The 25,962-nt window shown below is 40.6% G+C and overlaps 1 protein-coding gene, 1 long non-coding RNA gene and 1 pseudogene across 3 annotated transcripts; all 3 read left to right on the forward strand.

Annotated features, from left to right (window-relative positions):
- The first annotated feature begins 5,361 nt into the window (after positions 1-5,361).
- On the forward strand, positions 5,362-5,903 carry LOC107303403. Its single transcript, XR_005812796.1, has 3 exons — positions 5,362-5,430; positions 5,509-5,655; positions 5,764-5,903. It is a non-coding gene; the product is annotated as an uncharacterized LOC107303403 (long non-coding RNA).
- Positions 5,904-6,417: 514 nt separating this feature from the next.
- LOC121055695 lies at positions 6,418-9,355 on the forward strand (annotated as a pseudogene). Its single transcript, XR_005812688.1, has 2 exons — positions 6,418-9,262; positions 9,339-9,355. The product of XR_005812688.1 is annotated as a putative disease resistance protein RGA3 (transcript).
- Positions 9,356-19,154: 9,799 nt separating this feature from the next.
- Positions 19,155-25,753, forward strand: LOC102718880 (putative disease resistance protein RGA4). Its single transcript, XM_015842583.2, has 3 exons — positions 19,155-19,629; positions 20,869-23,998; positions 25,618-25,753. Exon 2 carries the CDS (start codon positions 20,940-20,942, stop codon positions 23,985-23,987), a length of 3,048 nt encoding a protein of 1,015 aa, XP_015698069.1. The 5' UTR covers positions 19,155-19,629; positions 20,869-20,939; the 3' UTR covers positions 23,988-23,998; positions 25,618-25,753.
- The last annotated feature ends 209 nt before the right edge of the window (positions 25,754-25,962 follow it).

Below are 25,962 nucleotides of genomic sequence, written 5' to 3' on the forward strand. Positions count from 1 at the left end.
AGACCAAGAAACAGACCAAGAGTATAAGGCCCCAAAAGCCCATTCATGCGAGCGTTCACGCAAGAGCCCCGGTGCCTCACAAGTGCCATTGGGAAATGCTATAGTACGGGATCCCGTTTTGACGGGATCTGTGTACGGCTGGCGCGATGTTTTCTGTTTCAATCCCGTAGCTAGCTAGCTTTCACGTTGCCACTGTGAACATAATTTGATCCCGTAGCTAGCTTCACATGTGAGGTAGCCACCTCGCCGCCGATTACTAGCTTGGCCTCCTCGGTGGTGAGCCTGTACGTAATGTCGACTACCGCACGACGGCGACGACTACCGCGACGATTGTGGCGACAACGATGATGGCCACAGCGACGACTGCGGCAACAACGGCGGCAATGACGACTACCGTGACGCGACGGCGACGTCGGTGGCAGGGAGCAGCTAGCGGCGGTCGACGGCAGCTGCAGTCTAGGCGACGACTACGACGGTGAGGCGACTGTCACGACGACGACGGTGGCAACGATGATGAGGATTCGCTACCAGTGATATGATATTGTTTATGATACCATTAGTAGCAGATATGATACTGTTCATGTATCATATATGGTACATGTGAGGTAACATGTTCCTTGAAAGGTACCATATTACCTGAGCATATTACCTTAAAGTATTATACACGATATATGTGAGGTAGCATGTTACCTGAATATGGTACCATGCCTGATACATTTGAGATACCATGTTACCTGAGAAGTACCGCTATACCGTTCCAAACGGTATTCCTATTGCCCTACTCTTGCGCATATGGTTTCTTTCTTTCTCTCTTCTTTTAGTAAATAAATTACTGGACACTATTAGTAAATGAATGACTCCTCTTCCGGTAAACAAAAGTTTTAGCTATACTTCACCATGGGAGACCGGTGAATCGATGGTTAGAGCAGGTTGACTTCAGTCCGACTTTTTTTCTTTTTTACTATGACCGGCAGTAGCAGCATTGGCTAGCTGACTGATCAGTTGATTGGTTTCTAAGACTATTACCAAATTAACTACCGAGTTTGTTTTAGCACTTAGCAGTGAGGGTCATGTTGTCAGTAACTTGGGTTATGGCGTTATGGGTACTATTCTGAATATCAATGGACACTGAAACTACCGTTGAGTGATCAAACGGGTGCAGAAAACATATGTTATCACAGTCAGTTCAGAACACAACGACAAAACACATCGTTAACAAAAGAATGATGGAAGTAAAATTCAGGAAATAGGAGTTGGAACACTGATAAAAGGGCGTGCATGAAGTCCTGTATAAGATCAAAACCATAACGGATAGAATGATTACCGACAGGGGCGGAGCTGCTTGTATCAAGAGGGTTCCGAAGAATCTCTCTCAGAAAAAAATTTAGCTAGACTTTATCAATTTTCATCATATATATATCCTCTCGATCCAAATTCAGATACTCGTAACAATCTAAACATAGTTCAAAAAACTAAAAAATAAATGGATGACACTCTTTCGCTCTACCTCCATCCTTAATTACCGACCTAGCTAGCTAATGAATTGACAATACAGAGTTACATGCACACTGATCACTGAAGATATCAGACTGAGAAATGTTCACTTGTGGGTGGAAATAACAGCAACGCCGGTAACGACGGCCGCGGCGCTGGTGACGATGGCGGCGGCGAGCACGGCGTTGCGAACACCGGCCGTCGCAGTTCGGGCTGATGGCGGCCACCGCGGGACAACCGGCAAGTCCCTTTCGCTGTCCCATTCGACGCAACAAGACGTCCAGTCCTAACCAGGTCACATGGAGATATTATTAAAACCTTAGATTATTTTTCCGTGAAAATATTGTTATAAATGGTATAAATATAAAAAATATGTTTGTTTCAAAATTTTGGTCAAACTATAATTAAAAATTCATGTAGTTTTTTTCATAAAAATATAGTTATAAATGGTATAAAATAAAAAATATCTTTAATTATTACTACCACCGTTTTTAAATTTACAATGATATTGATTTTTTTTCATAATGTTTAACTATTCCCAAAATAGTACTACTTATAGGATTGAAATTTGTTTCACAATACTATTACTTTTTTATCTATCTTTTCGTCTCAATCAGTCATAATCTTTCTCAGATCAATCAATCAAAACTATTTCTTAACTTTAACCTTAAATCTCTCAAAAGAATCACAGAACTTGTATTATTTTGAGACGGAGGTCAGTAGCACAGAATGTTTCCACATACCTGGCCTTCTTTTTCTAGACGACAAACCAACTCGACGATTGCCAGCATTCTTTTCTTATATTCATCCCAATCAGTATCGCTGCATACAATTCATAAGATTAGCTGCAACTCCAACTCAAAGATTTTGCAAGCATTCGGAGTCCCAACGACGATACGTAGCACGAACCTACCTGCTATTGATCCACGAACTGAAACAACAAGCTTCGTCCATCTGCTTTCGCTCAGAGCAAGCGTCGTTGGTCCCCGAGAACGCCATTTTTGAACAAGATCGATCGATTCAGGTATAGTAGTAGGCTGTAAATATGTATCTTAGGCTTAATTAATTGTTGATCAGGTGATGAGTAAATGTGGTCTTGAATCTTGATCAGCGTCCAGGTTGAGATTATATAGTTGTAATTAAGGAAGGAGACGACGATGGCGAGAGGAAGAAGAAAGGAACGCACGCGCATGGATACCGAGTGGATCGAGATCGAAGGAAGAAGAGAGGGAAGGTCTTGGCAGCAGCAACTTAGCTAGAAAAATAATGAAAAGTTAATGGTGGTAGTTTTGATGACCGATCGATCAGTCGTAGCTAGCGTAAATCCATGCAAGTGTCTTAAATTAACGATTTTTATTTGTTTGTTTGTTTGCCAGGAGGTCCGAGGTCGTAAATTAAATATGGATCGGTTAGTTAGTGCCAGCCACGTATACACGCACAAAAGATGTTTCTTCTTTTTTTTTTTGAAGACTGAAAAAAGCTTTTGAAATTTATTTTTAAACATGTCACAAACACATATACACACAGTATGTACTCCCTTGTTTTATATTGCAAGACATTTTGGCTATATCAAGATTTATTTAAAATGATTTCGTTATTATCGTTTATTTTATAATAATTAGATTTGTTACTAAATGTATTTTATTTTGATTCTGACCCACGTTGTCGCATGTGCGAAAAAATTTAACACCATCTATTAAAAAACGGGGTAAGCATATGGTAGCTATAGAGGCATAGAGCTGATTGAGTTGATACAACGCGTTTATTTCCGCGTGCTACGATGACACAGCCCACAGCTAGTTGTTCGAGCGGTATAGGGGTATGCTCGTGCTGCATCGGTTTTTAAGGAAGTCAATTTCATAAAGGTGAAACTCCACTCTCCGAGAGAAGAGAAACAGCTAAGAAAAATCTGTGTGCGTGTACATCTGCAATGTCGCGTCGAATCGACCAATCTACATGATGAATTCACAAAATTATCCCTTTTCAGTGCTCTCTCCCGGTAGTAAAATTTAATTAATATTGTTGATATATTTTTATTAAATATCTATACGGCCGGTGACAACCTTCTCCGCCTGGCACATGTGGTCATCCTCGACCGACTGTCCTTCGTTGACCAGTACCTTATCCTCGCTGTTGCCGATCGAGTGACGCTACGAGGAGGCACGCTATATATCACCAGATCGGGTATGTCCAATGCAATGGAATGCTATTGATGAATTTGATTCGGCGAGCAACGACGGTGACCTCGGCTTCCAGCGAGCGGCGGCGTGACCTTGCCTCGGCATTAATTTCACGAGCAAGTGGCGTGGCGACGACCTCAGCCCAAGCAACGATGACGATGCAGTGGTTACTCGGCCTCGGACGCCTGTTCGCCATGGCTGTGCCGGCGAGCTCAACCTCGGCGAGAAGCGGCGGTGCTAGTGACCACCTTAATTGTGAGATGTGATTATTTTTGCTCGAATTGAGATTACTTATCGTTTAGACGACCACTGCGCATATATGTTTTTGTGTCACTCAATACGCTGCATGGCTTGATTCAATCATGATTGATTTTGTGGTTCAAACTTTACTGATTCATTATGAGCCGACTCGATTAGTGTTTTGTTTTAGATCGTCCATAACCATCAGGACTGGTTCTCACTTGTCACACGACCTCCTCTCATCACTACCCAAAGTGTCCGAGAAACCTGACACAGACGATATTCATGACCCACGCTGACGGGGGTATCTTTTTCTTGTTTTCGAAAAAGAAGACAAACGACATATTTATAAATAAAAAGTAATTTATAAATAAAAAATTTATATATGTTCAAGTGATCTAGAAGCAAAATCTGACAAATAAATTTTATGAAAAAATTTTAAATCAATTTTAAATTTTTGATTAAAAATTTAAACTTTAGTTTATAATTAGCATAAAAAATGAAGTTATAATAGAACTTTCTTTACCGAGCAATTTTATCATCCTTGAGAAGATACCATTATTTTCTACATAAAATTTGGTACCTTACATAAAATTTTACATATAAAACAGTGACACCTCATGGTATCTCCTCAAGGATGAAAAAATGCTCTTCTTTACCAGTTTCATGACGAAGCAGAGCATTATATGCTGACAGCGACAGAGGTAAGGAACCTATTTAGGTCAAGATTTGCTCCGGTCTAACAAAAAGCACCTCGAGATACCAAATTGTTTTTCACCGTTGGATCTAGCTGAGTAGGATATGCATGATTAGATCCAACAATCAAAAATAATTTGGTACCGCGAGATACCGGTAACTCGAAGTACTTTTATTACTTTTTGTTAGACTGAAACAAATCTCTTTCATTGATAGCAATGAGTGAGAAGAGGATTGCTTTGATGTAGAGTAATTTTACAGTTCAACAAAAAGTATCTTGAAGTACCGGTACCTCGCGACACCAAATCATTTCTGATCGTTTAATTTAACAGCTCACATCCTACTCAGCTAGATCAAATGGTGAGAAATGATTTGGTACCTCGAGATACCGGTACCTTGAGCTACTTTTTGTTGGACCGGCGCAAATCTCTCTGAAGTAAGCTGGCAGGGAAGACAAAGGAATGCACGCGAAGATGAAAAAGGAATAACACAAAATTGTACACTGAAATTCAAAGACCATTGCGTTCCACGGTGTTGTTTCAGTGCTAGCGTCCAGGAAATCAATTACCGTTAGTGATTGAGGTTGCGTATAAGAAAAAAAAATTGTTGGGTTGTGGAGCACAGACAAGTGGACAATAACATAAAATTGGGTCAGTCACAGTACCATGGGAAAGATAAAACAAAAGAAGAGTTGCCCAGCAGTTGTCTAGTCTTATGCAATTTATGCAAGGCCTCACCACCTCTGCTAAACCGCTCCTTCAGTCTTGCCTGGTTGGATCCACTGTGTGGCATTCTTATACTACATTTGTATCCGCTGCAAGTAAGCTCAATATATCTAGATGAACTTGTCTCCTTTATTTCCCTTGAGTTAATGTGTAAATGCTCATTTTGACTGCAGGTCTTAAGGATTAGTTGTGTATATTTCTGTCTGCCCTTTGATTGAGGAGATCAGATCTAGCAGGATGGACAAATCTGCTTCATCCGAGTAAACTCATATCTACACCTCTCCTTGCAGCACATACTCGATCTGATCAGTGGATTTCAGGTACTATATCCCAGTGATTCCTGTAGTTAACCTTCTGAATCATTCTGGTTCTACATCTGTATAATGAGCATACACTTCACAGCTTATTTGTTCTCTCCCTTTTTGCAGTTCTAGTAAGGGAATCTGAAGGCTCTGTCTTGACGACTGGCTCGAAATGTTCTGAAATCTCTTCGACACTTTGGATTATCCAATCAGTTGCTTTTGGTCTCCATTAAGCTCTCAGTGTATCGAGATCTTAATAGTGGATAGGTCGGATCTAGCAAACTGCTGCAAGATGATTGCTACTGTACCTTACTGCTAGCTCTATGTAATGTAAGTTTTGCATCCTCAGAAAAAGAATTATGCATGTATAATATTCAAATCTGGTTTGCATCTTTCTCTGATTATTTTATGAGATACAGCTAGTAGGTTGGGACTTGGGACTAGTTTCCATTATGTTAATTGCTAGAATAAAATGTGTTATCGCAATTTCTAGGTTAGTCAATTTTGCTAGCCACAACTTCTAACTTACATGTGGGACCGGACACCATATTCAGTGTCAAAAACATCAACATGCATGGTACATAGAAGTTAGTGGTAACTCCTATATAAAGAGTATAAATTGATAATGTACTTACTAGCTAGACCTAATCTTATGTACATATTTGATGAACCTTCTCTAATTTTTAAACTATGTTAACATAAGTTTTACAATCATTGCCAGACATAATTGTTCACATTCATCTGATATTTTTGGTGGATCTCAACTTTTGAGACTGCCAGATGGCAACAATACTATATACTTTGGTTGGATCGTGCCTCAATAAGTTGCAAGGGATCATTACAGATGAGGCAATACTCATTTTAGGAGTAAAAGACGAGCTAGAAGAACTGCAGCGAAGAACAGATCTTATAAAATCTTCTCTTACTGATGCTGAGGCTAGGAAGATGGAAGATTCAACAGTTGAAAAATGGCTTGGCCAACTAAGAGATGTCATATATGATGTCGATGATATTATTGATTTCGCTAGATTTAAAGGAAGTGTCCTACTACCTGACCATCCTGTGTCATCGACAAGAAAATCAAATACTTGCACTGGACTTTCAATTTCGTCCTGCTTTTCTAATATCCGGACACGTCATGAAATTGCTGTCAAAATTAGAAGCCTCAACAAAAAGATAGAGAATATTTCAAAGGATGAGGTATTTTTTAAACTGAACCGCACACAAACTAATGGAAAAGGTTCAGCGTGGACACCAATAGAAAGCTCCAGTCTGGTTGAGCCCAACCTTGTGGGCAAGGAGGTCCTATATGCTTGCAGAGAACTGGTGGATTTGGTACTTAAGCACAAGGAAAGTAAGGACTATAAGATTGCAATTGTCGGAACAGGAGGAGTTGGTAAAACAACACTAGCTCAGAAAATATTCAATGATAAAAAATTAGAAGGTAGATTCGACAAGCATGCGTGGGTTTGTGTTTCCAAGGAGTATTCTAGGGATTCTCTTCTGAAACAAGTTCTTCGTAATATGGGAATTCGATATGAGCAAGATGAATCAGTCCCAGAGCTCCAAAGAAAGCTTAGGTCAGACATCACAGATAAGAGCTTTTTCTTGGTGTTGGATGATATGTGGCGCTCTGAAGCATGGATAGATCTACTAAGCACTCCACTGCATGCTGCAGCGACAGGAATGATTCTAGTAACCACTCGAGATGACACTATTGCTAGAGTAATTGGTGTGGACCACACCCATAGAGTTGATTTGATGTCAGCTAACGTAGGATAGGAGTTGCTTTGGAGGAGCATGAACATCAAAGAAGAGAAACAAGTACAAAATCTAAAGCACATAGGTGTTAAGATTGTTAACAAATGTGGTGGCCTTCCCCTAGCAATCAGGGTTATTGCAAAAGTCTTAGCTAGCCAAGATCACACGGATAATGAATGGAAACGGATCTTGGCAGGGAATGCCTGGTCTATGAGAAAACTTCCTAATGAATTAAGAGGTGCTTTATACCTGAGTTATGAAGCGTTGCCGCACCAGTTGAAGCAATGTTTCCTTTATTGTGCATTATATCCTGAAGATGCAGCCATTTGGCGTGATGATATTACCAGGATGTGGGTTGCTGAAGGCTTTATAGATGAGCAAGAAGGCCAGCTACTAGAATACACAGCAGAGAGATATTATTATGAGCTGATCCATCGGAACATGCTTCAAGCAGACATCTATTATGCTGACCACAGTAGGTGTAAGATGCATGACCTCTTAAGGCAGCTTGCTTGTCATTTATCAAGAGAAGAATGTTTTGTTGGAGATCCAGAGTCACTAGGGACTAATACCATGCGCAAAGTACGACGTATTTTGGTTGTCACTGAGAAGGAGACGATGGTGTTACCTAGCATCGATAAGGATCAATATAAAGTGCGTACTTATAGAACTTCCTATAAGACGCCACTGCAAGTTGATAATTCACTTTTCAAACAACTTAAATACGTTCGTGTTTTGGATTTGACTAGTTCCCTTGTACAAAACATCCCAAGTTGCATTGGAAATCTGATTCATCTCCGTTTGCTTGATCTTGATGGGACAAATATTTCTCATCTACCAGAGTCCATCGGTAGAATTCAAAGCCTTCAAATATTGAACCTGCAGAGGTGTAAAAATCTATACAGCCTCCCTTTAGCAACCACTCAACTTTGCAATTTGAGGCGGCTTGGTCTTGATCGCACACCAATAAACCAGGTTCCTAACAGAATAGGAAGATTGAAATTCCTCAACGATTTAAGAGGATTTCCAATTGGTGGCGGAAATGACAATACTAAACTGCAAGACGGATGGAATTTGAAAGAGCTAGCTCATCTTTCGCAATTGTTGAGGTTTAACTTGACAAGGTTGGAAAGAGCCACTTCTTGTGATAGTACGGAATCATTGTTGCTTACAGAGAAAGAGCATCTGAAAGTGTTAACCCTAGGTTGCAGTGAACCAACAGATGAAGCATATTCTAAAGAAGATGTTATCAATGTTGAGAAGATCTTTGAGCAGCTCAAACCTCCGTGCAACTTAGAAGATCTTCGTATTTGGAAATTCTTTGGTTGTAGGTTGCCCACCTGGCTTGGCACTACCCATTTGTCTTCAGTGAAATTCTTGCAACTTATAGATTGCAAATCATGTGCACATCTTCCATCAATCGGACATCTACCCAACTTGGAATACCTCAGAATTGATGGAGCAACCGCAATCACCAAGATAGGACCTGAATTTGTCGGCTACAGGGTGGGCAATCTCGAATCCACTGAGGCACTTGCTTTCCCCAAGCTTGAAACGTTGTTGTTCAATAATATGCCCAACTGGGAGGAGTGGTGCTTTGTTGAGGAGGTGGAGAAAGCCGATGCAGTGGTTAAGGAAGGGGGAGAGGATGGAACTACTGCTTCAAAGCCAAAGGGAGAAGAAACCCTACCACCATGGTCGTCGTCATGGCTGCTACCTTGTCTGAAGACGTTGGAACTTAAGAACTGCCCCAAGCTGAGATCTCTCCCACGAGAGCTTGGACAGCAGGCCACAAACTTGAAGGAGCTCCTTATAACAGAAGCCACATGCTTGAAGACGGTGGAGGACCTCCGGTTCCTCTCCGGTTACCTTTTAGTTGGTGATTGTGAAGGCCTTGAAAGGGTCTCCAATCTTCCTCAAGTGAGAGAGTTGCTTGTTAGTGATTGCCCCAATTTGAGGAGTGTTGAGGAGCTGCGTAATTTGGAGCAACTACTGCTGTCCAAGGAAATGCAGGAGATATCTATGCTGTGGGTCTCTCAGCTACAAGAGCAACGCCGCCAGCTCCATGGAGATGAGCTGGAGGTCAACGAGTGGCTTTGACACCCAATTAATTAGTAGATGGAACAAGGTATGTACACTGATCGGTTGATTCTGACTTTGCACCCTTAGGCCCTTTTGATTCAAAGAAAATTATAGGAATTTTAGAAAATTTTATTTCTATAGAAATTTTTCTTACAAATCCATCTGAATTAAAGGAATGAACCCTATGAAATCCTATAAAATTCCTATGGATTGACTCTTTCTATGTAAGTTTTGGAGAAAATATAACAAGAGGTAGAACCTCATGAAAAAAATCCTACGAGTCTTTATCTCTCCTTAAATTCCTGTGTTTTTCCTGTGGTTAAATCAAACGGTTATTCCTATATTTTTCATGTGATTTTGTAATCCTCTGTCATTCACGTCAGAATCATATGTTTTTCCTATTCCTTCGTTTTTCCGGGGCCTTTAGTGTAGTCTTTGTTGCTAGCGATTGATTTGCCTTCTTACTTCTTTTCAGTTGGGCACGTTGACTGTTCTCCAAAAAACTTGTATGTTTTATTAGTTTTTTTGTTGCATAACACACAAATTTAATTAGGAGGCTATACACCTTAATTACCCTCTTATGGTTTTACATGTACACCAAAAATGGCATCGATTATATCACTAATTTAATTAGGTGGCATTACGCCTTAATAACAGGCAGTAGGGCATCAGTGCTACTACACAAAAAGAGTAATTTTACAGTACTTAAGAAGGTACCAAGAGGCACAAAAAATTTAGTGTAAAATTTTGGTACCTCTCAGTATCTACTCAACGACTGTAAAATTACTCATACAAAAATGGTATCGATTATATGGCAAAGATGTCAGGTGATTTTACTGCTGTTCAACAGGTGCCGATAGGAATATGTATATGTACTGCATGTATCCCTCTAAGGACTGCATAAGTGCTGAATTAGGCATAGCTAATGGTCTTCCTTAGACATATAGTGCTGCATTCAACTCTGTGATGCTAGCTACTATGCAGATCATCTTATTCTATATACTCCCTCGGTCCCATGATACAAGGGACTTTGTCTTTTTTCTTCTTAAAAATTAACGAAGTATCAAATATACAGGTCACGTCGCAAAAGTTAGCAGTTGGATAAATAATGTGGTATAAAAGTTGATGGGTGGGGAATATAGTAGTACAAAAGCTGATGGTTGGAGAATAAAATAGTACAAGGTTAATAGATGGAAAATAAAGTGTTACATCAGGATCACTTATATTTCGAGACAAAATTTAGAGCCAAAATACATTGCATTATGAGAGGAAGGGAGTACGTGCGTGTGTCCTTCAATGCCAGAAGTGTATTTTATATAAGTCATTGAAATTGGCATGCATTATCTTGTAAGTACACATATACACGTGAATGTTCGAAGACACTAGACCTGCAGTAGTCCTTTTAGATTTGGCAAAAAAGATAGCCACCCCCAATGTTACCTATTTTGGCAATTTTACCATCCTTCGTAACGTACTTTGAGGTGCCAAAATCTTAATATATAAAGCACCCAAGGTACTAAATTTTATACGAGAAAATATAGTACCTGCTAATATTTTCTCAAGAGTGATAAATTTGCACTTACAGATTTTCAAACCAGCCTGCTCATATTTTCTCATGATCTTATCAACATCCTGCATGGCATGCTAAGATAGAGAGGGAAGAAGTAACCTCGAGGCTTACCAGCTAGCACATATTCGGGCTAGTTTAGATACTGTCACACCCAGAGTTTTATTCTAAGCCTTAATTCGTAAAAGAAAATTATAAATAATAATTGGCTTAATTAACTCAGGAAAAATCCATCTAAAAGGAATTAGTTTAATTAAATCGTGGTTCGTAAATCGATTAACTGGATTTAAACTCAAATTAAAGAAGTATAAAATTTTGCCAAACAAAATAATTTAAAACTCGGCAAAAGTGAGGCTTCCCCTTTTCCCCTCTTTTCCTTTCTTTTTCCTTCTTTCCCAAGTTGGGCCAAAGTCCAATTTGCCTCCCTTTTTTTTCTTTTCCTTTCTTTCTTTTCTTCCCCTCCTTCCTGGGCCGCCCAGCCGAGCCGGCCCACCTTCCCCGCTCGGCCGACCCAGCCGAGCCGGCCGCCCCTCTCTCGCGCGCGCTCCCTCTCTCCCTAGCTGGGCCGCCGGCCCAGCGCGCCACGCCCCGCCTCTATTCGGCCCAGCTCCCTCCGCGCGCGCCAAAGTCCGCTTCACCTCCCTCTCGGCTGAACCGAGCCCGTGCCGCCGCCATGGACAAGCCGGACTCCACGCGCCGCCATTGCAACCGCCACCGCTGAATCCACCGCCTCGCCGACTAGGCCTCCAACCGCGGCCTCTGCCCTAGCCGCACCGCGTCCCTATAAAGTCGAATCGCCGCGCGCCGCCACACTCGTTCTTGTCCCACCGCCACGCCCAAGCTCCGTCGCCGCCAAGTCCAAGCTCACGCCTCGCCACCGGTCGCCACCGCAGAGCGCCGTCACCACCTTCGCCCGATGTCGCCGACTTGCTGCCGCCCCCGTCGTCGCCGGCGGGCATCCCAGCGTCGTCGCCGCCCCCTTCATCCCTTTCGCCGCCGCTCTCGAGTTCGTCGTAGCCGACTAATCTCGCCCTCCGTCGCCGATCTCGCTCGCCGCCGGCCATCACCCCATGTCCTGCCTCGTCGCCGACTCGTCGCGCCTGTTCCCGCCGCCGGTAACCCCTCGCCGCTTCCTCCTCCCCTCCCTTTTCGTCTTCGCGCGCCGCTGCCGAAACCGTCGCCGCCGCCGCGCGCGTGTGCGCTCCGGCCGCCGCTGTCGCCTCTCCACCCGCCATCACCGCTGCCTAGTCAACGTCGACGTGATCCCGCCGTCGTCGAATCGTCGTCGTGCCGCCACCCCGTCGCGCCGTCGTCGCCTCCCCGAGCCGCCCGACATTCCTGTCGTGTCGCCGTGGTGCGCCGCGTTCGCCGTCGGGCGCCGTCCTGCGCCGTTGCCGGCTTGCCGCCGGTCGCGTCGCCACCGCCGCGCCCGCCGTCGTCGCTACCGCCGAGTTGCGCCGTCGCCGCCGTCTCCCCTCTCTCGGCCGACCTCCTCTCCCGCTCCCCTGCTTTCTCTCTCTGACCGACGGGCCCCACCCGTCGGCCTCTCCCTTTTCTCTCTCCTCCCCGCGGTCCCACGCGCCAGCTGGCCCTCACTCCCCCTCCTTCCGCTCTCTCCTCCCCGGGCCCGCCTGTCATCCTCCCCTCACCCCCTCTCTCCCACCGATAGGTGGCCCCCACCTATCGGTGCCACCCCTCCTCTCTCCTCGCTGACGTCAGCGCCCCAATTAATTACGCAATAAATGATTTAAGACTTTTCTGTTTAGTTAAAAAACCCAGAAAACTTCTAAAATTCATAACTAATTCATCTAGTCTCCGTTTAGGCCCATTCAAATTTCATTAAATTCATAAAATTATCAAGAATCCATTAAAAATACTTTCTTTTACTGTTTCAGTAGAGTTTGTGCCTGTTTTATTTATTTTTGTGCTTTGTCGCTTAGATTCGGACCCCGCCGAAGCGCCAGTGTACTTCGAGATCATCGCCGAAGTTCCCCAGGGGCCAGAGCAAGGCAAGTGACACTCATCTTTGATCATATTGAACATATTATTGTAAATTCCCCGCTTTACTTATTCAACTATGCATTGTTTTAATTAAAGTATTTATTGTATTTATCTTACGGGTGACCTATTATTATTATGCCGTTGTTTATCCCTCTTTATTCATGCTAGACCAGGGGTAACTTGATTAGGGTTAGGCCTAGGTCCATGCTTAGCCGTGCTTAGATCAAGTAGCTCATGGGATCATTTAATAATCATGATTAGCTCTGAATAGCTGTAATAATGATTCATTACCCGGTTCGGCTTAATGCCAACTAAAATATTGTTAATGGTGGGTTGTGGGTGCTTGGTTTCGAGAGTCGCACCCATGACAATTAAGGACCACTTCGCAGGAAACCCTGTAAGTTATTTCCGTTCTAACCACAAGCCAGAATGGGCAACGGTGGGATTTAAAGTGTAATTGCGAACTATTCGACGTACCTAGGCAAGGGTGAGCGTGATGGAGTATGGATGTGAGTCGTGGTGTAACGATGGCCTATGTTGCTTCCGGATTCACCTAGGCACAAGAGGGGGCTGCCCGACTTGGTTTAAAGGAGGGGGCGAAATCTGAAGTGTGGTGCGATTAAATATGGAGGGTTATGCGATGGGTCCTATCACGGTCTCTTTTCCGGTATGCCATGGTGGTATGTCGGCGCACGTTCAAGTGTAGTGGAGTCGTGTCTTGTGGGTACAGTAGTACACCTCTGATCAGAGTAAATCTATTCGAATAGCCGTGCCCACGGTTAAGGGCGAGCTGCCAGCTTCACTGTGATTAGTTGAACGTTTAATGACCTGGGTAAACTGACTTTCACTTGGGACTACTGCAACGTGGTGTAACGTTGAATAGTGGTTGGGCCTGTCATAACGTGGTGTAACGTTGGACAGTGTTATGGTATTTTACAATCGTATTTACTTACTCTTTAATTTATTTAATTTCTTTTATTCAAGTTAATCTCTGTTATTTATTCAAATGCTGCTTTACTGCAACTAATCCTAGCCTGTCCTTGATGACCCTTATGCATCATTTATTGCCCTCTTTTTCGTGCTACTTGTTGAGTACGGTGGTTTGTACTCAGCCTTGCCCAATTTCTCCCTCCAAAGTTAAAAGTGGAGTCCGATGGAGGAGACTCTCAAGAGTGAGCTGGTCTACCGTTGAAGCTTTGCCTGTGGACTGGAGCTGTACCCGCTGGAGCTAGTCTACCTTTCTTTTCGCTACATTTCTCATTAGAATAAGTATTATTTTCAGTTGTTTCTAAGAACGATGGTTATGTAATCAACATTGTCTTTTTTTACACTGGCTGGTCCTGGACACAGATTTTAATACACAATTAAGTTCAGAAATTCGTGTGAAGAATTTCTGGACGTGACATATACTCATCTCCTATTTAATTTCATTGATATTATTTCTTTCGTATCTAGCTTTTTTTTTTTCCAATGAAGATAAAAGAAATAGATAAGATAGGAGCTTGGTGGCTCGGATCTTCCCTTCAACCAGAACCGGTACAGATAGACGACCACTCTTATCTTTGTTAGGACTTTCCTATAACCCAAGTATGAATCGTCTATGCTAGGTATTTCTTTTCACACGCTAAGGTGCCCAAGGCTCTATCAATCCTAGGTTTTGGGGGACTAGCACTGATGTCCCAATGTTACTCTGTGCTGATATTAGTACATTAATAGTACATCATACATATATGAAACATCTAGAAATCATAATCATTAAATAAGTATATCTTGAACCATAAAAAATTTCGAAAACCGATTCGGGATAACCGGGTCCATCATGCACCGTTCACCGATTAGATCAAGGTTTTGTTTACGGTGTGACCGGCACTGTTCCTAGACGGTCAGTACTATTCACTGATTATTCTAACACAACATTTTCAAGTTAAACTCAATGACACACATCAAACCTTTTGCTCACCACGCAGACTAAATCATCCATGATTTTATACATAATGGGCTTCTTTAAGCCAGGAGATAAATAACACTGAATTCTGCTATGAAATGCAAGGTAAGATGCTGACTAGCTTATGTGTATTTAGCCTTTAATTCCACAAGTGTGTTCTATGTCCGATCATGAATATATGCAGAAAATACTGAAGCTAGCATTCACATTCTTGTAAAGACATATACACATGAACTTTTTGAAGACATTAGGCCTACATAGAGAGTAATCATTTTAGATCTGACAAAAAATAGGTCAGTCCCAATGTTACAAACCCCATGCAGGATGCAGCCTGTGATCAGCAGAATATTGAACATGAAAGGGTTGTGCCCAACATCAGTTCCTATTGTAAAGCTCCTAATTATGGTTTGTTTGGTGCAGGGGAAAAACACATAAATGCCTTTGTATTGGTTCAAAATGATAAATATGTTTGTTCATATTATATATAATATATTAAAATAACTGGATTCTATTGTCGACATGCCTATGTGTGGTTGTGTAGTCGATTTGTGCCTTTTCCATATGCATTTTTAATGTATGTCTGGTGTCTGATATGTTCACTTGCAGAAAATATGATTATCATATATTTACTTTTCCTTACTGAAGTTATTAAATTACCAATCTTATTAAATAGATATACATCCAGGATTAATTTGTGTGTGCTTATTTGTTTTGTAGGTTGTTCACCTTGAAGAATTGGGCAGTGCAGTCACTTATATGTTTTCTGTCTTCAACTAGTTACTGGTATTTGAATGATTAAAAATACAAATAAAAAATAAAAAACACGAAAATAAAAAAAATAAAATCATCAAAATGAAAAAAATGGAAAAATGTCCAAAAATGAAAAAAAAGTATTTTATTTAGCTCGTAGAAAATCTATTCTCATGTTATTTTAAGATTTGTGTGCTTTTCTTTTCTTTTAATTTTTTTTATCGTAGGTGTGTAGGTAACTCCGCCTATATCATCTCACGTGTAACTAGATGATATAGCCGGTCACAGTTTGCCAGTTTGGTACGTGGTATTCCCTTCGTTTTAGTTTCTGAAGCCAATGTCAATAGGGCAATGAGGATGTACAAGAAGATGTGATAATCATGTATCTCCTATCTACTTAGTGTCGTTTAGTTGGCTGATCTTGACTTATTTCAAACTATCTACTCTCTCCATTTCATAATATAAGATGTTTGAGTTTTTTGCTTGAAATGTTTGACCATTTGTCTTATTCAAAAAATTATGAAAATATCATTTATTTTGCTTGTGATTTACTTTATTATCAAAAGAACTTTAAGCAAAATTTGTCATTTTTTATATCTGTACTAAATTTTTAAATAAAACAAATGGTCAAACGTTGTAACAAAAAAAATCAAATATCTTATATTATGAAACGGAGGTAGTAATATAATTTGGCATTAGTTCCAAACTCTGTAATAAGTGGACATAATATAATTTGGCATTAGTTCCAAACTCTGTAATAAGTGGACATAGCTTCTATTTTAAGTAAAGCCAGGTGATAACATCCATTATTTAAAAATACTATATATAGTAAGCCAAGTGAATTTTTTTTCGTGTGCTACTGCCATCGATCCTCTATTACAATGAACATGAGACTGTTTGCTTTTCTTATAAGAGATTTACTCCGGTCCAAAAAAATACCTCGAGATACCGCTACCTTAAGGTACCAAATTATTTCTTATCATTGGATCTAGCTGAGTAGGATATGCGCTGTTAGATCCAACGATCAGACGGTACTACGAGGTACCGGTACCTCGAGGTACTTTTTGTTACTTTTTATTGGACTATAAATTGCTCTTCCTATAAAGCATGGCTATTAATTATAAAAAGAGCCACTATTTCACAGGGAAAAAAAAAAGAAAAGATATGCCTTCTTTCGATACAGAGCGAGTGTTCATATATAGATTATAGGCTTGAAAGGTGCATATCTGTGAATTATGTATATGAATGCAATATGTAAGATAATTAATGCCATTTAATGAACAAACACTAGTTTCTTTGCGGCTGGCTCGCACATATCTTCAAAATAATTTTGATTGAATCAATACCAAGCAAACTTAGATCTCTATTATAATCGTATGAACAAAACATATATAATTCGTTATATCTAGTTCACAGCAACGTAACGTACCGTATGCGGCGGCATATGGCGATTACCTCGGTGGCAGATCCGCGCGCGGATGATGGCGATCTCGATGGCAGTTTGTCTCCTCCGGTGGTGTCGAGCTTGGCTGGTGGTGATGCAGATGGTGGTGACCTTGGTGGCGGATGGCGGCGACCTCGGCAACAGTTGGTCTCCTTCGGTGGCTACAAGCTTGCCTGCTGGCGGCGACACAGATGGAGGTGCCGGCCAATGGAGGCGACGTTGTTGAAGGCGCTTTCGGTTTGCGGTGACGAGCTCTAACGGCGGGTGGCGGTGTGCGGCCTCGGCGGTTTCATCGTCCTCCCCCGGTGGTAGCGCTCGCCGTCGGCGTGTGTGTATAGCTAAGAGTACGAACTAGATCTAAACTACCTAAGTGCAGGCCAAAAACCCTAGTAAATGGCAACAATGGTGGCAGACAAAGAAGTCATCCGCAACGAGGTCAATACGACCTGTCACGGACCGGTCATCGGTGACGGGCCATAATGTACGACCCTCAAATATGAGGCAACATTGGTGACCGGCATAGGTGGTGCCCACCACGGATGACTCATGATGAGAATATATTTTGGTTTGTCAAAGAGTATATGTCATTAGTGACGGATCAAATCTCTTATAGTCATCTGCAATGTGTCTAATTTCGGCTCATCATAGATGACAGGTCTGTGACAGGCTTTCAGGCCTTGTCACGGATGGCCCATCACCTTTGGTAGGTTTTGTAGTAGTGTTTGGTGCATCCTAATGATTTATGTTCCATAGCCTAGAAAAGGATGGGATAATCTTATATATATGCAGGTATAAACGCTGCTGCGATTCTAGCTATGTAGGTCAAATGAAAGTTCTATTGAAATCTGCTGCACTTTTATCAAATTAATTGCATTTTCAATGATGGATTAGTTCTGGAAAAGCTTCTAGAGGAAGATTTGCTCCCGTCCAATAAAAAATATCTCGAGGTACCGGTATCTCAAGGTACCAAATCATTTCTCACCGTTGGATCTAGCTGAGTAGGATGTGCGCTGTTACATCCAACGATTAGAAACGATTTGGTACTGCGAGGTACCGATACCTCGAGATACTTTTTGTTACTTTCTGTTGAGGGTTTTTTTATTATCCTTGAAAAGTACCTCAAGGTACCAAGAATTTTAATATAAATTTTTTGTACCTAAAGGTACAATATATTTCAAGGTACCATACTTTTTACACTGAAAAAGATAGTACTTTGAGGTACTTTTATTGCTCTACTATTAAAGTTCAGAGCAATGACAAAACACATGCTTTACCAATATTGATGCAGTAAAATTCAAGAAATAGGAATGCAAAAGCCTGAAAAAGCTAGACTGTACCTGAAGTACTGAACAACAAGATACACGTTTTTGCTGCAAGATCAACCATAATGGCTAGAATTATTCCCAGAGTGGTCCACTAATCTCTGAAGTACATGGCTGAAGTACTACTTAATCTCACACTATGCTTAATAAAAGTTTCCTCCTTTGCAACGGATGAACTTCACCATTTCATATTTCCATGCCATAGTAGCATCCAAGGAGGGAATTGCCTTCCGGTGGTGATCTCGAAAGTGGACACTGAATCTTCGTATTTGGTGACAAGATTTGGCCTAGTGTTGTTCCTGCAGATTTTAACTCTGGAACGATAAACTCACCACCAAATTCTTGTTGGCAATTATTCATGTTCAATCTAGATACAACTCTGCCGGCAGAGAAGACTTCTAAGTGCAGCAGTACGTTGCGTGCATTCAGTGTACAAGTTGAAAACTAAATATTATTTCGTGCCAAAAAGATGGAACAAGAACAACTGGAATACAGAATCATTTGGTCCAAAGGAGAATGGTAATGGACAAAAGGCCAGAAAACAACCCGATGGTGGCCTTTGATCGATCGTTTTCACAATATGAATGGTGAGCATTTGATCACATGGTGAAGCTGAACCTGATCTACAAGTCGACAGCGCGAGGGGTGATGAGCCTAGACATCCATAAATCGTCTCTTGTATGTTGCTGCCCAATCTAGTCAATGTTCTTATCGTGTGGTCAAGATCGATGGCTTGTCCTATCTGCAAATTGGCCTGGAAAAAATAACAATCCGCATGAACACTGGGAGACAACTAGACAAGTGGGAGTAGCTAGCATCTCTTGTCACGAAACCACAGCTACGCAAGTCTCGTATTGATCCTCTCCTCTTTGACGCAGCATAAGATAAGAGCAAGCCCATATATCCCATCTATGGAATCGCCGGGAACATATATATGGTCATCGTCTTCCTTGAGACCGGCGATGTCGCCGCAGCTGAACACACCAAAGGCATAGGATTTTACCCTGGTTAGAGCTGATTGAAACATCGCTCGCTTGGTCATCATCGGCCTCGCCTTTCAAGTTCTGCAAGTTCGGCATCGCCTTTCTCGTTGCCCATTCACTCAAGAAGCTATCTAAAGGTAACCCCAACAATTCTTCCAGATCTTCAGATTCAGTATGCTTACTTGCTTAAAACACATTGCAAAATAGGGTCTGCTCTCTACTGGTAGTAATATTATACCATCGGTAGAATTAATCTGAGCCATTGATTAAAAAAGGTTTTTATTACTTTGTTAATTAATTGATCAGTAGTATTTTTTAATTTTGGTTTTTGGCAAACAAAAAGGTAATATGTGCATAACTTTTGGCATCCGCGGCAACGAGCCTGCGATCCACGGCAGTGTGCACCTAGATATCATTGGTTTTGTAGGCTCATAATTAAAAGACAATAACACCTCTCTAAATTTCTATTACTCCTAATGCCGTTGGTAGTATAACTTAATTATAATCATTCGATAAAAATAGATAACGGTATCGATTAAATTTTCTTACCAATAGAGAGCAATAGAAAGGGAATCTGCAAAATAACTTGCCAGCTAAAGACGTATACTCCTCTATAACCATGATGAGAACTTTTATGGTGTTTACATTTAAAAAATAGAAAATAAATCCAACGCTCTATAATAAAAGATGCCCCATAAAGGGTATTAAAGTATTGATAGAGGTATTTAGGAAGAAGGGGTAAAAAGATAATTTTGCGAGTAGATGGAATGAGCATAATTGTCTTGAATATGAGCTTGACTACGGTACGCTCTACTGGTACTATTCTACTACCAATATTATCACCGACATAAGAATCTCGACCATTAATTTAAAGTTCTACTACCAATAGAAAAAATATTCTAATGCCAGTAGTTGTTGTGTTAGTATGAATAAATCCGATCTATTGGATTAAAAAAGTAAATGGTCTAGATTATTTCTACCACTAGTAAAAAGCATTGTGGAACAGCTACTTGAATATAGGGAGTAAGCACAGAGCTACCGTGCCAATACTTCATCTTCGTCTGTACTACCAGGTAAAGTAAAAAGATTTGTGTGCTTTTAAAATTTATAATTTGGCACTAAGAACATGGTCGGCTAAAATATCACTACTATTTGCATGATTATTATAAGATTTACATTTTATTTCCAAGGAACATTAAACCTTCGTAAACTATCATTTTGCGAGTATTTTTTAGGTTTATATTTTATTTGTAGAACATGAGCAGTTAAAATATCACCCAATGTTTCTGTCGATTTTATCATTTATATATTATTCCCAAAAGTCATAGACTGATGCAGTGGTTAGAACGTGGAACTAATTGAACTCCCAATTTCAGACCATGTTAGTCTCGTGACTATAACTTGGAATTTTTGGTGCATTACCCTGATTCCTTCGACAAGTTTCTCTATGGCAACCATATTGGATTCTTTGGTTGAATCTTGTGCTAACAAGTTGCAAGAGATCATTACTGAGGAGGCAATACCAATTTTAAGTGTGAAGGAAGAACTCAGGGAACTACAGGAAAGAATCAAACAAATACAGTGCCTTATCAGTGATGCTGAGCAAAGAGGCACAAATGACTCAATAGTGCACAATTGGTTTTCTTCGCTAAAAGATGCTATGTATGATGCTGATGATATCATCGATTTGGCTAGTTTTGAAGGAAGCAAGCTATTAGGTGACCATTATTCATCAGGGAAAGCAGCTGTATGCAGTGGACTTTCACTACTCACTTGCTTTTCCAATATTCAGGTTCGCCATGAGATTGGCAACAAAATCAGAAACCTAAACAGAAAAATAGAGAAAATAACAAAGGATAAAATAGTTGCAACACTTGAGGATAAAGAGCCATCAGATAAAGGTTCAACATCAGAACCAAGAAAAAGTGCACACATTGTTGAACCCAACCTTGTGGGGAAGGAGATTGTGCATTCTTGCAGAAAATTGGTTAATCTGGTGCTTAGACACAAGGAAGAGAAGACTTACAAGCTTGCTATTGTTGGGACAGGGGGGATTGGAAAGACAACACTAGCTCAGAAAGTATACAATGATAACAAATTAAAACAAAGCTTCAACAAACATGCCTGGATCTATGTTTCTCGGGACTACTCCCCAGTTTCCCTTTTGAGAGAATTACTTAGAACCATGGAAGTTCATCATACACAAGAAGAATCAGTTGAAGAACTCCAAAACAAACTTGAATCAGCTATTAAAGACCAGAGTATTTTCCTTGTCCTAGATGATCTATGGCGGTCTAATGTATGGGTAGATCTACTAAGAGCTCCACTGCATGCTGCAGCCACTGGAATAATTCTAGTTACTACTCGAGATGAGACTGTCGCAAGAGAAATTGGGGTTAATCTAACACATCGTGTCAACCTGATGTCACTAGATGTTGGTTGGGAGCTTCTCTGCAAGAGCATGAACATTCAGGATGTGAAAGAGGTGCAAAATTTGCAAGATATAGGGGTAGAGATTGTGCAGAAATTGGGTGGGCTCCCTCTTGCTATCAATGTTGTTGCTAGAGTTTTGGCAAGCAAGGATCAAACTGAGATTGAATGGAGAAACATTTTAACAACAAATGTTTGGTCCATGAGTAATCTTCCTAAAGAAATAAGTGGTGGCTTGTATCTAAGTTATGATGATTTACCACAACATTTGAGGCAATGTTTTCTTTATTGTATTGTATTTCCTGAAGATCGGGTCTTGGACCGTGATAACCTGATCAGGATGTGGGTTGCTGAAGGCTTTGTAAAAGTGGACAACGATAAACTTTTAGAAGATATAGCAGAAGAGTACTACCATGAGCTAATAAGTAGGAATATCCTCCATCCTGTTTTCGAATATTATGATCGGAGCATATGCAAAATGCATGGTCTCTTAAGGCAACTTGCTTGTCATTTATCAACACAAGAATTCTATATTGGAGATCCAGAATCGTTAGTAGACAATACTATATGCAAACTGCGACGCATGTTAGTCACCACAGAGAAAGATACGGTAGTCATACCTAGCATGGGTAAGGAGGAAATTAAATTGAGAACTTTCAAAAGTAATGGAAAACCATGGGGGATTGAGAACACATTTTTCATGAAATTAAAATATCTTCGTGTTCTGGACCTAAGTGACTCACTCGTGCAATCAGTACCAGATTATGTTAAAAATTTAATTCATTTGCGCTCACTTGATCTTGATGGAACCCTCATATCCTGTCTCCCAGAATCTATTGGTGCTCTAAAACATCTTCAGATGTTAAATTTACAGAGATGTGAATCTTTGCATAGTTTGCCTAGAGCGATCACTCAGTTGTGCAAATTGAGGCGGCTTGGTCTTGATGGCACGCCTATAAATCAAGTTCCAAAAGGGATAGGAAGACTAAAATATCTCAATGATTTACAAGGATTTCCTATTGGTGGTGGAAGTGACGATACTATAATGCAAGATGGATGGGACCTGCATGAGCTGGCTCATCTTTCAAACCTGTGGAAGCTTGACTTGAAAAAATTGGAAAGAGCAACTCCTTCCAGTAGTGCAGATTCATTGTCATTAATGGACAAAGGTCACCTCAAAGTTCTAAAGCTATGGTGCACTGAACTAGAAGATGAAGCATATTCAGAGGAAAGCATTAGCAATGTTGAGATGATATTTGAGCAGTTAACTCCTCCAGACAAATTAGAAGAACTTGTTATAGTTGCATTCTTTGGCCGGAAGTTGCCCACTTGGCTTGGTACTTCTGATTTGTCTTCACTGAAATATTTGAACATCGAAGAATGCAAATCATGTGCAGATCTTCCATCAATGGGGCATCTACCCAATTTAGAATACCTGAAAATTGCGGGAGCAACATCAATTACCAAGATTGGACCCGAATTTGTTGGCCATGGGGTGAGAAATGTTGGATCCACAGACGAAATTGTTTTCCCTAAGCTTGAATGGTTGATAATCAATAATATGCCCAACTGGAAAGAGTGGTCCTTCATTGAGGAAGAAGAAGAAATGGCACCTAAGGAAGGAGGAGAGGATGGAGCTGTAGAGAAGCAAAAGGGGTCAAGGTTGTTTCCTTGTTTGAGGAAGTTGGACCTTCTGTACTGTCCCAAGCTAAGAGCTCTTCCATGGCAGCTTGGACAGCAGGCCACCAACTTGAATGAGCTTATTATATATGGAGCAAGTTGGTTGAAGAAGGTGGAGGACCTCCCATTCCTTGATAAGGCCCAAGTTGAGACATGTGCACGCCTGGAGAGGGTCTCCAACCTTTCCCAATTGAGAAAGTTGTACATACGTGATTGCGTAAATTTGAGGTGTGTTCAGAATTTGGGCAATTTGGAGCACCTTTTGCTGGACGAGGATATGCAGGAGCTCTCATCGCTCTGGGTTCCGGGTCTTCAAGAGCAACGCTGCCAGCTTCATGGAGATGAGCTGGAGGTCCATGAGTGGCTTGGAGAGCCAATTGATTAGATGCAAACAAGGTATGGACACTAATCTATTGGGATTTTTTTTCACTCAACATACTTGTCAGAGTTGTACCTTCATGCTGCTGCTCTGCTCTTCTGTTGTACGTAACTATTCTAGGATTTGATAGCCTACCCAGTTCTTTATGTTGTGTGCATTAAATGACTATTCAATGATCTCTTCGATTTAGTTTTTCATTATTGTTGCATATAACCATTTCACCATAGTCAAGGTTTTCATATGCATATGACTGAACACTGACAAAATCTGGTGGCCTTAGTAATCCTCTCATGGTATTATTAACATCATGCATGGCATGCTAAGATGGAGAGGGAAAAAGTAACCTCGAGGCTTACCGGCTAGCACCATAAGTTGGTGTGCTAGTCGGGCTGGGTTTGAGGCTTATTTTCTATTTAATTTCATTGATATGATTCTTTTGTATCTAGCCTTTTTTCCGATAGAGATAAAAGAGATAGATAAGATAGGAGCTTGGTGGCTTGGATCTTCCTTTCAACTGGTACAGATAGATGACGACTCTTATCTATGTCAGACTTCCCTATAACCAATACTATGGATCATCTATATTGGGTGTTTCTTTTCTCACGCTAAGGTGCCGGAGGGTCTATCAATGATAGGTTTTGAGGGACTGCCATTGATGTCCCATTGTTTATTTGTGTTTCGTGGTAGTGATATTAATACATAAATAGTACATCACACACATGTGAAACATCTAGAAATCATAATCATTAAATAATTATATCTTGAAACATAATATATCTCCAAAACCGATTAAGGATAACCGGATCCGATCATGTACCATTCACTGATCAGACCGAGGTTCTGTTTAGGGTGTGACAGGCATTCTTCTTATATGATCAGTAGTATTCAATGATTTTATACGTTCAATTCTAACACAACATTTTCACGTTAAACTCAATAAAATGCATCAAACCAATTGCTCATCACGCAGACTAACTTATCCATGATTTTACACATAATGGGCTTCTTTAAGCCAGGAGATAAATAACACTGAATTCTGCTATATACGAAATGCAAGGTAAGATGCAGACCAGCTTATGTATATTTAGCCTTTAATTCCTCAATTGTGTTCTATGTCCGATCATGCATATATGCAGAAGATATTGAAGCTGGGATCACAATCTTGTAAAGACACATATACACATGAACTTTTTCAAGACATTAGGCCTACATAGAGAGTAATCATTTCAGATCACACAAAAAATAGGTCAGCTCCAATGTTACAGACTCCATGCAGCCTGTGAGCAGGATATTGAACATGAAAGGGCTGTGCCCAACATCAGTTCCTAGTGTAGAACTCCTAATTAAGGTTTGTTTGGTGCAGACGAAAAACACATAAATGCCTTTGTATTGGTTCAAAATGATTAATATGTTTGTTCATATTAACTCTATATAATATATATTAAATAACTGGAGTCCATTCGTGCCTTTTCCATACGCCTTTTTAATGTATGTCTAGTGTCTGGTATGTTCACTTCCAGAAAATGCGATTGTCATATACAGTATTTTCTTTTCCTTACTGAAGTTATTAAATTACCAATCTTATTAAATAGATATGCATCCATGATTAATTTGTGTGTGCTTATTTGTTTTGTAGGTTGTTTAGCTTGAAGAATTGGGCAGTGCAGTCACTTTTCTGTTTTCTGTTTTCAACTAGTTACTGGTATTTGAAAGATTAAAAATACAAAAAAATAAGAAACACGAAAAATAAAAAAATCATCAAAATGAAAAAAAATGCGAAAATGTCCAAAAATGGAAAAAAAAGAATTTTATTTAGCTCTTATAAAATCCATTCTCGTGTTATTTTAAGATTTGTGTATTTTTCTTTTCTTTTAACTTTTTTGTCGTAGGTGTGTAGGTAACTCCGCCTATATCATCTCATGCGTAACTAGATGATATAGCCGGTCCCAAGCCCGGAAAAGGAGGAGGGGATAATTCTTGC

The sequence above is a fragment of the Oryza brachyantha genome, chromosome 11 (assembly GCF_000231095.2).
Source record: "Oryza brachyantha chromosome 11, ObraRS2, whole genome shotgun sequence".
Classification (NCBI taxonomy): Eukaryota; Viridiplantae; Streptophyta; class Magnoliopsida; order Poales; family Poaceae; genus Oryza; species Oryza brachyantha.

What these genes read in the sequence shown, in the direction of transcription:
- LOC102718880 (XM_015842583.2), top strand. Translation starts at nt 20,940, where the DNA reads ATGGCAACCATATTGGATTCTTTGGTTGAATCTTGTGCTAACAAGTTG.